We start from the raw sequence: 15,834 nt of genomic DNA, 5'->3' as shown, positions 1-15,834 counted from the left end.
GTGGGGGAGGGAGTGGTCAGCAGATACTTACAGTGCTGTAGACGGCAGACACAGCCGCGGGGGAGAAGATCCGCTCATCCAGGCTCTGCGGCAGGGCTCCCCGAGATAGTCTGTGATGTCAGCAGTTAAGGAAGACATGTGGGAGGGGTCAACACTAGCGCTAGGAAATCCTCTCTATCACGGAGAGTTCTTCTCCATACGGACATTGCAATAAGGTTACAGCGCCAACAACTCTGGGTGCGCATATGCCACAGCCTTAAAATCAGCTATAGGAATGACAACCGTGGGCACTACAGACCTCTCACATGTGCACCGGTGCCAGCTGCGGGCACTACAAACCTCTCACGTGCCAGCTGCGGGCACTACAAACCTCTCACATGTGCCAGCTGCGGGCACTAGACCCCTCAAAAGCTCCAATGCCAGGGCGGGCACTAGAGAACCCCACACAGGTGCCAGCAGCGGGCACTACAGAACCCCACAGAGGTGCCAGCAGCGGGCACTGCAGAACCCCACACAGGTGCTACAGCGGTACACACAAAAGGAAGAAATCAGTAAGTCACATCATAGCAGAGGCTGGCGCCAACATCTCTGCGGTGGGCACAATGAGAGCCTTGTTAGTACGGACTCTCCTCCTCACACTGTATATGCTGGAAGCTGTGTAACCAGCCTGAGATCAGGGGCAGCGATTCCCTATTCCCACTATACAGAGGATCCAGCTGGAGCAGCCGTCACACAGAAACATATGGTTCTAGCAATGGAGCGGGAGCTCTGTAATAACGGAACCAACGCTACAAACTGTTACAGGGAGCTTGGTACACAGCTATGGCTGCCACAGCTCAGGATATGGTACTAAGCCCCTGTGCCCGGGCAGGCAGGGCTCAGGAGGGGGTACCGCAGACATCTGGTATAGTGACTCCATAATCACCGTGCCCCACCCAGGGGTCCCCACAGACAGCTGGTATAGTGATTCCATAATCACTGTACACCCCTCAGGGGGCCCCCGCAGAGCACAGACAGCTGGTATAGTGACCCCATAATCACTGTACACCCTCAGGGGGCCCCCGCAGAGCACAGACAGCTGGTATAGTGGCCCCATAATCACTGTACAACACTCAGGGGCCCCCGCAGAGCACAGACAGCTGGTATAGTGACCACAATCACTATACAACACTCAGGGGCCACCGCAGAGCACAGACAGCTGGTATAGTGGCCCCATAATCACTGTGCACCCCTCAGAGCACAGACAGCTGGTATAGTGACCCCATAATCACTGTGCACCCCTGCAGAGCACAGACAGCTGGTATAGTGACCCCATAATCACTGTACAACACTCAGGGCCCCCGCAGAGCACAGACAGCTGGTATAGTGGCCCCATAATCACTGTGCACCCCCGCAATGCACAGACAGCTGGTTTAGTGACCCCATAATCACTGTACAACAGTCAGGGTCCCCGCAATGCACAGACAGCTGGTTTAGTGGCCCCATAGTCACTGTACAACACTCAGGGGCCCACAGGGCACAGACAGCTGGTATAGTGACCCCATAATCACTGTGCACCCCCGCAATGCACAGACAGCTGGTATAGTGACCCCATAATCACTGTACAACACTAAGGGCCCCCGCAGAGCACAGACAGCTGGTATAGTGGCCCCATAATCACTGTGCACCCCCGCAATGCACAGACAGCTGGTTTAGTGGCCCCATAGTCACTGTACAACACTCAGGGGCCCACAGGGCACAGACAGCTGGTATAGTGACCCCATAATCACTGTGCACCCCTGCAGAGCACAGACAGCTGGTATAGTGACCCCATAATCACTGTACAACACTAAGGGCCCCCGCAGAGCACAGACAGCTGGTATAGTGGCCCCATAATCACTGTGCACCCCCGCAATGCACAGACAGCTGGTTTAGTTTCCCCATAATCACTGTACAACAGTCAGGGTCCCCGCAATGCACAGACAGCTGGTTTAGTTTCCCCATAGTCACTGTACAACACTCAGGGGCCCACAGGGCACAGACAGCTGGTATAGTGACCCCATAATCACTGTGCACCCCTCAGGGGCCCCGCAATGCACAGACAGCTGGTTTAGTGACCCCATAATCACTGTACAACAGTCAGGGTCCCCGCAATGCACAGACAGCTGGTTTAGGGGCCCCATAGTCACTGTACAACACTCAGGGGCCCACAGGGCACAGACAGCTGGTATAGTGACCCCATAATCACTGTACACCCTCAGGGGCCCCGCAGAGCACAGACAGCTGGTATAGTGACCCCATAATCACTGTACAACACTCAGGGCCCTCGCAGAGCACAGACAGCTGGTATAGTGACCCCACTTGCACTGTACAACACTCAGGGGCCCCGCAGAGCACAGACAGCTGGTATAGTGACCCCACTTGCACTGTACAACAGTCAGGGTCCCCGCAATGCACAGACAGCTGGTATAGTGACCCCACTTGCACTGTGCACCATAGTAAGTTAGAGTGGACACAGCACGTGAGGGATGACAATGCAGTGTACCAGTAACAGCACCAGAATGTCCCCACACTGAGTGCAGATCAGCACATACATCTCAGCAGGGAGTGATTGCTGTATAACAGCCTGATCACAGCAATACAAGAACAATGGCGTCATACCTGTATGCACGCTCCCGGCTTCCCCATCACATTCCCAGCAGCCTCTGCTTTCTAGGCTTTTCCTGGATAAAAATATCTTCACATAGTGTCCAATGTGAGCTGTGCGGAGGATTACAGCATGGGGTAATGATAACCCAGGAATCACTAAGCTGTCAGTGTCTCTAGGGATAGAGCTTCATAATCAGAGGGGAGATCTGAGGGTTCCTCACAGGCAGAGGGGAGATCACAGAGATCCGAGGGCTCCTCATAGGCAGAGGCGAGATCACAGAGCCACCAGGGAGGATCACAGAGCCCAGAGGGATTCTCAGACAGGGGGGACGATCACAGAGCCACGAGGGATTCTCACAGGCAGAGGGAAGATCACAGAGCCCAGAGGGATTCTCAGACAGGGGGGACGATCACAGAGCCACGAGGGATCCTCACAGTCAAAGGTGAGATCACAGGGTGAAGAGGGATCCTCACAAACAGAGGTGAGATCACAGAGCCACAAGAGATCCTCAGACAGGAGGGAGGATCACAGAGCCCAGAGGGATTTTCGCAGGCAAGATCCCATAGTGCCAAGGGGTCCTCACAGTCAGAGGGGAGATCGCAGAGCCCCGATGGGGAGATCGCAGAGCCCCGATGGGGAGATCGCAGAGCCCTGATGGGGAGATCACAGGCAGTGTAGAGCTATAAGTGGCTTCGATGCAGGTCTGACTCCTGTAAGCTCAGTGCCTGGTTATGACACCACAGCACCAATCAGGCTGTACATATTGACAAGGCAGAGACACATAATCCAGACACGCACAAGGAGGGTTATGTGAGGTCAGAACATGCAGTACTGTCAGGTGCTTTACATCCAGACAGCAACACAACCTTCACCTAAACAACACTGCAATCTCCAGAGTCACTAGTCACATGGCACTGCTGGGGGCAACGCTACACCGCAATGGGGGCGCTGTCCCGGGATAACAAAGCCCTATAAAATAACTTCCTCTGAGACCCCAGGAGTGCACAGCGAACTGGAACAGAACCCCCCCCCCCTCCCCCCGCAGGGTTACATGGTATCTGATACAGACAAATACAGCAGCCACTGATACCGTGCCCCAGAGGGCACCGATTCCCCCCTCCCCCGAACAAGAAGCCCCCAATATGTCTGTTCTGCAGCACAGAGCCGCATCCTCTCTGGTACACAGAACACAGCAGCACAGGCCTGACAGAGAGAGCGCTCTCCATACCCCAGGCCTGACAGAGAGAGAGTGCTCTCCACACCCCGAGACCAACACCCCAGGCCTGACAGAGAGAGAGCACGCTCTCCACACCCCAGGCCTGACAGAGAGAGAGCGCGCTCTCCACACCCCAGGCCTGACAGAGAGAGCGCTCTCCACACCCCAGGCCTCACAGAGAGAGCGCTCTCCACACCCCAGGCCTCACAGAGAGAGCGCTCTCCACACCCCAGGCCTCACAGAGAGAGCGCTCTCCACACCCCAGGCCTCACAGAGAGAGTGCTCTCCACACCCCGAGACCAACAACGCAGGCCTGACTTAAAAAGTGCACCGCGTCCACACGCCATGTTTTGGGCACACTTATTCTCCCACCACGCCCTAGTGCATGAAATACCGTGTGTCGGTAAAACCCCATGTCACCCTTTTGACGGTCGACCTAGTGCCTGTCACCCTCAGCAGCCATGACATCTCCGATACACAGCTTCCATGTGAACGTGTTATAAGGTCAGTGGGAGAAAGGTCCCAGGGATCGGGAAACAGCAGGTCTGCAGCATCCTGTCCTACTGACACGCAGGACCCATCACTGGCCACGCAGCCACTCACTGCACGGCCCACAGCTCCAACGGGCAAATACATTAACCCTTAATCTGCAGCCGGGACTGGAGCCACTTAACATCATTTACATAAAAGTAAATGTATTATTAGCAGTATCCGCGAGCAGAGACCAGGAACAATGGTGACATAAGGACGGAACTACGGAGTATTACATGGGTGGCTTCACAGAAGCTCACACACACACACGCACACACACACACGCACACGCTTCATTATCCAAAACTGACCTGTGAGTATCAACCTCTGCATGATGCTGGGACTCAGCCAGTCCAAGGAGCAGGACTGCAGGTGGGGGAGCATTTAGTCCCAGGCTGCGGTGTAAGGCTGGTCTCTGTAGGATGCTGGTACACGGCATGGGTAAGGAGCAGGACTGCAGCAGGGGAGCACTTAGTCCCAGGCTGCGGTGTAAGGCTGGCCTCTGCATGATGCTGGGACACGGCATGGGTAAGGAGCAGAAAGTACTCGCACAAGGCGAGTTTAGGCAGCGCTTAGATCAATGAATGGCAACAAAATTTGTTAATAAAGGTACAAATATTTTACTGGTTTAAAAAATGCATATACACACAATATACATTAATACAATGATGAACAAAAAAGCATAATGTAACCTATTAAAATCGAGAAGGTGGGGAATTAAAAAGTAAACTGGATTTAACGAAAATAAAGTTAATGTAGGAATATCCCGCCTCAGAGGACAAGTATTTGTGAGCAACAGTGTGATCACTTGATTTGTAGAAGAAACAGGTAAGTGCACTTTACCAATTGGATCCTTGTGGAACAAATGAAGATACAGGGCTGGTGAGGTCCTCACGATGATTGCGGTTATTTTGTCGTACCGCTGGAGGGGTCAGAGGTCGCCAGATGGAATATTCCTCTGTGATGAGGTGTGAGACAGATGGAATATGTCTCCAACGCCAGAGGGATGTTTGTTATGGCGTAGTGACCAATGCAATGTCCAGAAGTCTGGAGGTAGGCTTCCGTGACCCAGGGATGATCTCACCGGTGTAGATGTTGATAACCAGTGGTGTCTGGGAACACGGTGTCCGCCCGGTAGTATGGTCTCCAATAAATGGCAAAAAGATGAATGTCCACAATGCAGTAGGTCTCACAAAAGGTCCTGAGGCAGGGAGGGGGGTACAGGTTCACCTAACGCGTTTCACTGCGTCCTGCAGCTTTATCAAAGGTGTGGGGGACTGTGTATCTGGTTCAGATATTTATACCTTCTTTAATAGGTGAGTTAATGCACCTGCTGCACAGTGTCTGACCGCCATCAGTCAGACACTGTGCAGCAGGTGCATTAACTCACCTATTAAAGAAGGTATAAATATCTGAACCAGATACACAGTCCCCCACACCTTTGATAAAGCTGCAGGACGCAGTGAAACGCGTTAGGTGAACCTGTACCCCCCTCCCTGCCTCAGGACCTTTTGTGAGACCTACTGCATTGTGGACATTCATCTTTTTGCCATTTATTGGAGACCATACTACCGGGCGGACACCGTGTTCCCAGACACCACTGGTTAACATCTACACCGGTGAGATCATCCCTGGGTCACGGAAGCCTACCTCCAGACTTCTGGACATTGCATTGGTCACTACGCCATAACAAACATCCCTCTGGTGTTGGAGACTTATTCCATCTGTCTCACACCTCATCACAGAGGAATATTCCATCTGGCGACCTCTGACCCCTCCAGCGGTACGACAAAATAACCGCAATCATCGTGAGGACCTCACCAGCCCTGTATCTTCATTTGTTCCACAAGGATCCAATTGGTAAAGTGCACTTACCTGTTTCTTCTACAAATCAAGTGATCACACTGTTGCTCACAAATACTTGTCCTCTGAGGCGGGATATTCCTACATTAACTTTATTTTCGTTAAATCCAGTTTACTTTTTAATTCCCCACCTTCTCGATTTTAATAGGTTACATTATGCTTTTTTGTTCATCATTGTATTAATGTATATTGTGTGTATATGCATTTTTTAAACCAGTAAAATATTTGTACCTTTATTAACAAATTTTGTTGCCATTCATTGATCTAAGCGCTGCCTAAACTCGCCTTGTGCGAGTACTTTCTTCTTTTTTATACCAGTGAGGAGTGACTACCCTCACACTCTGGCAGCAGCTTATACTGTAGAAACAGCCCATTGTCTAAGCGCCTGAATATTCCTAGTGAATATCTTTTTTGGGTAAGGAGCAGGACTGCAGCAGGGGAGCACTTAGTCCCAGGCTGTGGTGTAAGGCTGGCCTCTGCATGATGCTGGGACACGGCATGGGTAAGGAGCAGGACTGCAGCCAGGGGAGCACTTAGTCCCGGGCTGCGGTGTAAGGCTGGCCTCTGCATGATGCTGGGACACGGCATGGGTAAGGAGCAGGACTGCAGCCAGGGGAGCACTTAGTCCCGGGCTGCGGTGTAAGGCTGGCCTCTGCATGATGCTGGGACACGGCATAGGTAAGGAGCAGGACTGCAGCAGGGGAGCACTTAGTCCCAGGCTGCGGTGTAAGGCTGGCCTCTGTATGATGCTGGGACACAGTATAGGTAAGGAGCAGGACTGCAGCCAGGGGAGCACTTAGTCCCAGGCTGTGATGTAAGGCTGGCCTCTGTATGATGCTGGGACACTGTATAGGTAAGGAGCAGGACAGCAGCCAGGAGCACTTAGTCCCAGGCTGTGGTGTAAGGCTGGCCTCTGTATGATGCCGGGACACTGTATGATAAGAAGCAGGACTGCAGCCGGGGGAACACTTAGTCCCAGGCTGCGGTGTAAGGCTGGCCTCTGTATGATGCTGAGACATGGCATAGACAAGGAGCAGGACTGCAGTTGGGGGAGCACTTAGTCCCAGGCTGCTGTGTAAGGCTGGCCTCTGTATGATGCTGGGACACAGTATAGGTAAGGAGCAGGACTGCAGCCAGGGGAGCACTTAGTCCCAGGCTGCGGTGTAAGGCTGGCCTCTGTATGATGCTGGGACACAGTATAGGTAAGGAGCAGGACTGCAGCCAGGGGAGCACTTAGTCCCAGGCTCCGGTGTAAGGCTGGCCTCTGTATGATGCTGGGACACTGTATAGGTAAGGAGCAGGACTGCAGTTGGGGGAGCACTTAGTCCCAGGCTGTGGTGTAAGGCTGGCCTCTGTATGATGCTGGGACATGGTATAGGCAAGGAGCAGGACTGCAGTTGGGGGAGCACTTAGTCCCAGGCGGTGTAAGGCTGGCCCCTGTAGGATACTGGAACACTATAGGTAAGGAGCAGGACTGCAGCCAGGAGCACTTAGTCCCAGGCTGTGGTGTAAGGCTGGCCTCTGTATGATGCTGGGACATGGTATAGGTAAGGAGCAGGACTGCAGTTGGGGGAGCACTTAATCCCAGGCTGTGGTGTAAGGCTGGCCCCTGTAGGATACTGGAACACTATAGGTAAGGAGCAGGACTGCAGCCAGGAGCACTTAGTCCCAGGTTGCGGTATAAGGCTGGCCTCTGTATGATGCTGAGACATGGCATGGGTAAGGAGCAGGACTGCAGCCGGGGGAGCACTTAGTCCCGGGCTGTGGTGTAGAGCTGGCCTCTGTATGATGCTGGGACATGGCGTAGGTAAGGAGCAGGACTGCAGCAGGGGAGCACTTAGTCCCAGGCTGCGGTGTAAGGCTGGCCTCTGTATGATGCTGGGACACAGTATAGGTAAGGAGCAGGACTGCAGCCAGGGGAGCACTTAGTCCCAGGCTGCGGTGTAAGGCTGGCCTCTGTATGATGCTGGGACACAGTATAGGTAAGGAGCAGGACTGCAGCCAGGGGAGCACTTAGTCCCAGGCTGCGGTGTAAGGCTGGCCTCTGTATGATGCTGGGACACAGTATAGGTAAGGAGCAGGACTGCAGCCAGGGGAGCACTTAGTCCCAGGCTGCGGTGTAAGGCTGGCCTCTGTATGATGCTGGGACATGGTATAGGCAAGGAGCAGGACTGCAGTTGGGGGAGCACTTAGTCCCAGGCTGCGGTGTAAGGCTGGCCCCTGTAGGATACTGGAACACTATAGGTAAGGAGCAGGACTGCAGCCAGGAGCACTTAGTCCCAGGCTGTGATGTAAGGCTGGCCTCTGTATGATGCAGGGACACAGCATAGATAAGAAGCAGGACTGCAGCCGGGGGAGCACTTAGTCCCAGGCTGTGGTGTAAGGCTGGCCTCTGTATGATGCTGGGACACGGCATGGGTAAGGAGCAGGACTGCAGCCAGGGGAGCACTTAGTCCCAGGCTGTGATGTAAGGCTGGCCTCTGTATGATGCAGGGACACAGCATAGATAAGAAGCAGGACTGCAGCCGGGGGAACACTTAGTCCCAGGCTGCGGTGTAAGGCTGGCCTCTGTATGATGCTGAGACATGGCATGGGTAAGGAGCAGGACTGCAGCCGGGGGAGCACTTAGTCCCGGGCTGTGGTGTAGAGCTGGCCTCTGTATGATGCTGGGACATGGCGTAGGTAAGGAGCAGGACTGCAGCCGGGGGAACACTTAGTCCCAGGCTGCGGTGTAAGGCTGGCCTCTGTATGATGCTGGGACATGGTATAGGTAAGGAGCAGGACTGCAGGCAGGGGAACACTTAGTCCCAGGCTGCGGTGTAAGGCTGGCCTCTGCATGATGCTGGTACATGGCATAGGCAAGGAGCAGGAGTGCAGCTAGGGGGGCACTTAGTCCCAGGCTGTGGTGTAAGGCTGGCCTCTGTATGATGCTGGGACATGGTATAGGTAAGGAGCAGGACTGCAGCCGGGGTAGGACTTAGTCCCAGGCTGCGGTGTATGGCTGGCCTCTGCATGATGCTGGGACACGGCATAGGTAAGGAGCAGGTCACGGACCCACCAGTCGCTCCTCCAGATACGCCAACCTGAGCAGCTCCGGCCGTGACTGGGGTTCACACGGGTCCCCTATACAAGGTCACTGCCACCAATGCAAGAATGGACGCTTGCATATGTCTGGATACCCCACACAATTATAAAGAAGGTTATAGCGTTTTCTTCTGGCGTAAAGTCCTCAGAACAAAACAAAATCAGAAACTGGAATATGTATGATTTATTCCTAGAAATACTACAGAGCTTTAGTGATAAAAATTGTTACAAGAAAGTTACAAAGAGTTACAAAGATTTTAAAAGTGCACACAAGAGAAATACGTCTCAAACAAAATAAAAGGGGAAAAAGACAGAACTGTATCTTACACCCAAGTATGGATCCAGTAGTGTGTGGGGGGGGGGTCTCCAAATGAAATCTCCGGTCGATTCCAGCTAGCTTGCTTTTCCCCCAAGAAGTACCACCGAAAACAAGAATTTGGTACTTACCGATAATTCCTTTTCTCCGAGTTCACAGGGGACACTGAAGGCTGCTTACGCTGGGGATAGAGCGAGTGATGGTAGGAGTCGGCACTTTAAATTTATTTGGAGTGTGACAGGCTTCTCCCCTCTATCCCCTCTCCCAGACTCCAGTCTTAAAAAAACTGTGCCGGAAAGGAGAGACAGAGAACAGCAGAAACAGATACACAACCCTGTCATAGCCAGCCACACTGCAACTTACCCAATGTCCCCTGTGAACTCGGAGAAAAGGAATTATCGGTAAGTACCAAATTCTTGTTTTTTCCTTCATTCACAGGGGACACTGAAGGCTGCTTACGCTGGGGACGTCCCAAAGCTAACCCCACGGGTGGGAGAGCGCTGACAATATTGCAGAACCACCCAACCAAAACTGGATGCTGCGGTTGCGAAAGTGTCAAATCTATAAAAACGTCTGTGAGCTGGGCCACGTGGCCACCCTACACAGTTGTGTCATAGAGACGCCCCTGGCCACAGCCGAAGAAGGGCCAACGGATCTTGTGGAATGAGCTGAAATAGTCAAAGGGAGTCTAGTATGTGAAAACACATAGGCCTGTTTAATGGTGAGACATATCCAACGTGCTAGCGTCTGCTTCAACGCCGGCCAGCCTCTTTTATTGGCATCATACAAGACAAACAGAGCATCAGACTTCCGAATGTCCTTTGTTCTATCCACGTAAACCCGTAAGGGTTCGTCTTCCAGCAGGCGTTGTAGATCGGTGTACCAGGATCGCCTGGGCCAATCAGGGGCCACCAGAATGATCATCGTTGCCTCCCTCTTGATCCATTTGAGTAGCCACGGAATGAGAGGGAACGGTGGGAACAGGTAAGCCAGTTTGTAATGCCAAGGAGTTGACAGGGCATCCACCGCTGCCGCAGCTGGATCTCTTGTGCGTGCACAATAAAGTGGGAGCTTGTGGTTTAACCTGGAGGCCATTCGATCGATCTGAGGTACTCCCCAACGCTGCGTGATCTGATGAAACACTTTTGGGTGCAGAGACCACTCCCCCGGTTGGAGATCCTGGCGACTGAGGTAATCCGCCTCCCAATTCTCTACCCATGGGAATGAAGATGGCCAAAAAGGCAGACGCATGACGCTCTGCCCACTGCAGAATTGGTGTCACCTCCTGCATGGCTTTTCTTCTCTTTGTTCCCCCTTGGCTCTAAATATATGCTACTGCCGTAGCATTGTCAGATTGAATCCTTATGGCAAGGCCCCTGAGGATCGGCGTAGCCTGTACCAGGGCCAGAAGAATGGCCCGCAGCTCTAAGACATTGATCGACAGTCCGGCTTCCTGTGCTGACCATCTGCCTTGAAGTTGGTGATTTTGAACGATCGCCCCCCAGCCTCTGAGGCTGGCGGCGGTCGTGAGGATGGTCCAATCCTGCGATGCGAAGCTGCGGCCTTCCAGCAGGTTTGTCGTGTTGAGCCACCAAAGGAGTGATAGCCTTGTCTGAGGCGTCAGTGTTATCCGCTTGTGTAAATGCAAGTGGGACCCTGTCCATTGTTTTAGGAGGTCCAATTGGAAAGTCCGAGAATGAAATCGGCCGAAAGCAACGGCTTCAAAAGAAGTTACCATTTTTCCCAATCGACGTATGCATACGTGTGCCGTCAGCTGATGATCTTGAAGAACCCATCTGACTAGATCCTGAAGGGACTGAATCTTTTCCAGAGGGAGGAACACCTTGTCCTGAACAGTATTCAGGATTAGTCCCAGAAAAATCAGGCGTTAAGACGGGATCAACTGAGATTTTTTGTAATTTTATAATCCAGCCGTGCTGAACTAGAAAACAGCATGTTTGAAGCTCATACCTTCTGAGCTGATCCGAGGAGGATGCCTTGATTAATAAATCGTCCAGGTATGGTATAACGGTTATACCTTGTAACCGGAGAGCCTCCACCATACAGGCCATTATTTTTGTAAAGGCCCGTGGGGGCGATGCGAGGCCAAACGGTAGGGCTTGAAATTGAAAATGCAGGTGTTGTTCTGCAAATCTGAGATACCTTTGATCCTGTTCCCAAATGGGAACATGCAGGTATGCATCCTTTATGTCGAGTGAAATTAAAAATTCTAGTGGCTCCAGATGTCACGACCACCATGGCTGCTACCCATGCCGCCCATACTATGGTTACCTCTGGGGTCCCTAATAGGGCAGTACATGCTCTGGTGCTTTCCTCCGCTGGCAGTCCCCAGGTTGCTGGGCTGTGTACTGTCGCGCTGTCACCTGCTGGTGACAGTGATGACGTGCGCGCTGGTGACATGCGGGTACTGTTCGGCGTGGGGCCTGAGGCTCCATGATGCTCTGTGCCTGTTTGGGCCTTGCTGGACACACAGCCTGGAGTATGTTGCACATGCTTCCTGCAGGCTGGGAACTGTCGCCGCCCCTAGGCGGCGGCCATCTGGTTTCTCCAATGGGACTGCACTGCCAATCAGCTCCAACCAAGTGCAGCTCTCCTGATAAATACTGACTGACTAGGTCTAGGAGTCAGTCAGTACAATGATGTCCTTCCCTAGACATCTGACTCCTGCCAGGTATCTCCAAGAGGAATCCTTCTGCTTGCCTGCTGTACTCGACCATCCACCTGCAGGACCCTGCTGCCTACGGTCCGGACAAGGTTAGCCCCCCAAAGGGGGATCAACCTTTTCCTCACCTGACGGTCACTTCACGTGCAACCCTCCTGGTCACAGCCATTCAGGCCTGCTATTATTCCTTCCGGATTCCAATCGTCCAATCATCCAACCGTCCATTCTTTCAAACAATTCTTCAATCATCAATGCAATCATCTTTCCAAGTATATTCTTCAGTTCGATTATTCAAGTTTACGTTTATTATCCAATCTACACTTCAAGCCATCTTCAGATATCAACCTCGTGCTCCACCCACTACGAACTTTACAATAACTTTTATATATCATTGACTATGGTTATCGCAAAACTTCAGTATTACCTTTGTGCCACGATTTATCTCCTGTATTACAGTATCTTTATTAAAACTGGTTTTCTTTTATCCAATTGCATCACTCCCTTCTGTCGTTTATGCAAAAACCTTACATCAAGGCACCTAGCCCCCATACACTCCAGCTGGTGCCACTGCTAGCGTGACACCAGACTTGCAATGACTGTTCGAATAGACTCCATCTTGAACTTCTGATACAGGATGTAATTGTTGAGGAGCTTTAAGTTTAGAATTGGCCTTAAAGATCTGTCCGGTTTTGGTACAACAAATAGATTTGAATAGAACCCCTGACCGTGTTGGCCTGGAGGAATCGGAATGATGACCTTGAACTGAAGTAAAGTCTGAATAGCCATCTGAATCCCTTCTCGCTTGGTCGTTTCTACTGGAAGTCCGGTAGTAAAGAATCTTCTGGGCGGAGGGGAGGCGAATTCCAAGGCGTACCCTTGGATCATAATAGACAGAACCCAGTTGTCCTTGCAAGTCTGAAGCCACTGTTCCCAAAAGGAGAGCAGTCGCCCCCTCACTCTGGGATCCCCCAGGTGGGCCGGAAGCCCGTCATGCCAAGGGTTTGTCTGCGGGTTTGTTTTCTGGACGGCGGGAGGCCGTTGTGTAAGGCAGCGCAAAAGAGGACATGGTTCTGCCTCTTCCTCTGCCTGCAGATGCTGACCCTCTGGTTTTCCTCTAAACCTAGAGAAGCCCCGAAAGGACCGAAAGGATGGTCCAGGGTAACGACTTTTGGGAGGAGGCGGAGCTGAAGGTAAGAAAGTGGATTTTCCACCTGTGGCCTGGGCAATGAGCTTGTCCAGCTCCTGTCCAAACAAAACTTCACCTGAAAAAGGTAATGCCTCCACTGCCTTTTTTATCTTGGCTTCGGCCGGCCACGATCTCAGCCACAAAGTACGTCTCGCTGAGATAGAAGAGGCTGAAATTCTGGCTGCCATTTCAGCCGAATCCCTAGCCGCTTCCCCCAGGTAAACCGCCGATTCTTTTATGTGCTCTGCCAGGGAAGCCCTTTCGCTAACTTATCTGCCCATACTTCCTCCGCTCTGTTCACCCAAGAACTGACCAGTGCTGGGCGGATAAGGACTCCAGCATTAGTGTAAATGGACCTAAGAGTTGTTTCCAACCTGCTGTCAGGAGGCTCCTTTAAAGCCACTGCTGTAGGGACAGGTAACGTAGTTTTCTTAGATAGCCGTGAGACCGACGTATCTGCTGGAGGGGGAGTTTCCCATTGCACACGCGTTTCCTGAGGGAAAGGGCAGTAAATATTAAAACGCTTAGACATTTGGAATTTTTTTATCTGGACTTTTCCATGCCTTAAGCAATGGAGCTTCCAGTTCCTCAGAAAAGGGAAAAGTAATAGCCGCCCTTTTCTTTCTGCTGAACAAGGACACCCGAGCCGGTGCATTCTCTCTTCTATATTAAGAGTAATCCTAACTGCGGAAATCAAAGCCTCAATGCCTTGAAGATCATCAGAGGCCTGAGGATCATCAGGGTCCCAAGCCTCCACAATCTGTATGTCAGGGTCTATGGTGTGAAAACCATCCCCCTCCTCAGGTGCTGCTTCAATAACCTCCTCGTCTTCCTCAAAATCTTGTAGCAGTGCAGGCATAGTGCGCTTCTTTGCAACCCCTAGCAGGGAAGGCAAAGGATTCGCTGGTGCCTGAACTGTTTTGACTAAGGAGTCCACCGAATGGACCAGAGCCCTGGCCCAGGAGGGCTCCGCAGAGGACACTGTAGACAGGTGGTTTTAAATTAACTCCTTATCCCTACGGGACACTGCTAGTTCAGCTGAAAGGGCTGACATACTGGAGCCCATGTCTGCAGTGGAAGACGCCTCTGGCTGAGGCACAGGCACAGGAGAAGCCCCAGAGCCTTTGTAACAGGGTTCACATAGGTGTACACCCTTAACATGCTGGGTAAATTGGGCCTCACAGCGTTTGCAGACACACAGCTGGTGGGAGCCCTTAGATGAAGTACCCTTGGAGGACATTGCGCAGCACGCACACACAGTTAGCAGAAACAGTAGTACAATAAAGGCAGATAGGGGAGAGGAGCCATCAATCCCACAATGAGCCCAGACCCCACCGAACTGTGCTACCACACACTCCCACCCGCAGAACAGCAGCACTTACAGTACCGTTGAGCGGTGGGAAAACGCGCTGTACCTGTAAGCTGGCAGCATTCCAGAGTCCTGAAGCCTGTCTCGTGGGGTATATGGTGCCGGGCTGTGCGCTCAAGCCTCTTCCGGGTCAGACATCCAGGTCAAAAAACCGTCAGCTTACCGCCGGTCAGAGCGTCACGCTGACCGGCGCTACACAGCACCGCAGCGCTTTCTTCAGTCTGGTCCACCTGGTCGTGTGGCAGTGACCGCGGGCACAGAGACAAACCGCACGCAGCTGCAATGGTACCCTCCGGTTCGGTGGCAGCCGGTGGTCTCGGTCGCAGAGAAACCCCGCATGCAGCGTAGACTGGACCTCCCAGGGGGGCTCCCTCGATGCCGAGCAGACAGCGGCTCTCGGTCTGCCTGTTTGTAAAAGGTAAAAAAAAAAAAATGTCATTCTCATAAGGAGACCTGCGTCCGGGAACCGACTCCTCGGCACTTTTTTTTAAGACTGGAGTCTGGGAGGGGGGATAGAGGGGAGGAGCCTGTCACACTCCAAATAAATTTAAAGTGCCGACTCCTACCATCACTCCCTCTATCCCCAGCGTAAGCAGCCTTCAGTGTCCCCTGTGAATGAAGGAGAAATATTGACAAGAGAGCGGTTTTATCTGCAGGCTCCCTCATCCCTCCCACCCTTGCACTTAGTCCCAGGCTATTGTGTAAGGCTGGCCTCTGTATGATGCTGGGACACTGCATAAGGTAAGGAGCAGGACTGCAGCCGGGGAAGCACTTAGTCCCAGGCTGCGGTGCAAGGCTGGCCTCTGTACGATGCTGGGAAATGGCATAGGCAAGGAGAAGGATTGCAGCCAGAGAAGCACTTAGTCCCAGGCTGTGGTGTAAGGCTGGCCTCTGTATGATGCTGGGACACGGCATAGGTAAGGAGCAGGACTGCAGCCGGAGGGAGCACTTAGTCCC

At 52.5% G+C, this 15,834-nt stretch overlaps 1 protein-coding gene across 1 annotated transcript in view; it reads right to left on the bottom strand.

The window, feature by feature from the left end:
• EIF4G3 (eukaryotic translation initiation factor 4 gamma 3) overlaps positions 1 to 15,834 on the bottom strand; it is a 99,498-nt gene that overhangs the window by 71,174 nt on the left and 12,490 nt on the right. Inside the window, exon 2 of the mRNA XM_083162366.1 lies at positions 32 to 110. Within this exon, the coding sequence (XP_083018492.1) occupies positions 32 to 110 (79 nt within the window). The remainder of the gene's footprint in view (positions 1 to 31; positions 111 to 15,834) is intronic.

This window comes from Crinia signifera, chromosome 19 (assembly GCF_055691185.1).
Source record: "Crinia signifera chromosome 19, ASM5569118v1, whole genome shotgun sequence".
In the NCBI taxonomy this organism is placed as follows: Eukaryota; Metazoa; Chordata; class Amphibia; order Anura; family Myobatrachidae; genus Crinia; species Crinia signifera.
Note: the sequence above shows the minus strand (reverse complement) of the source record. Positions and strands in the feature narration are given on the sequence as shown.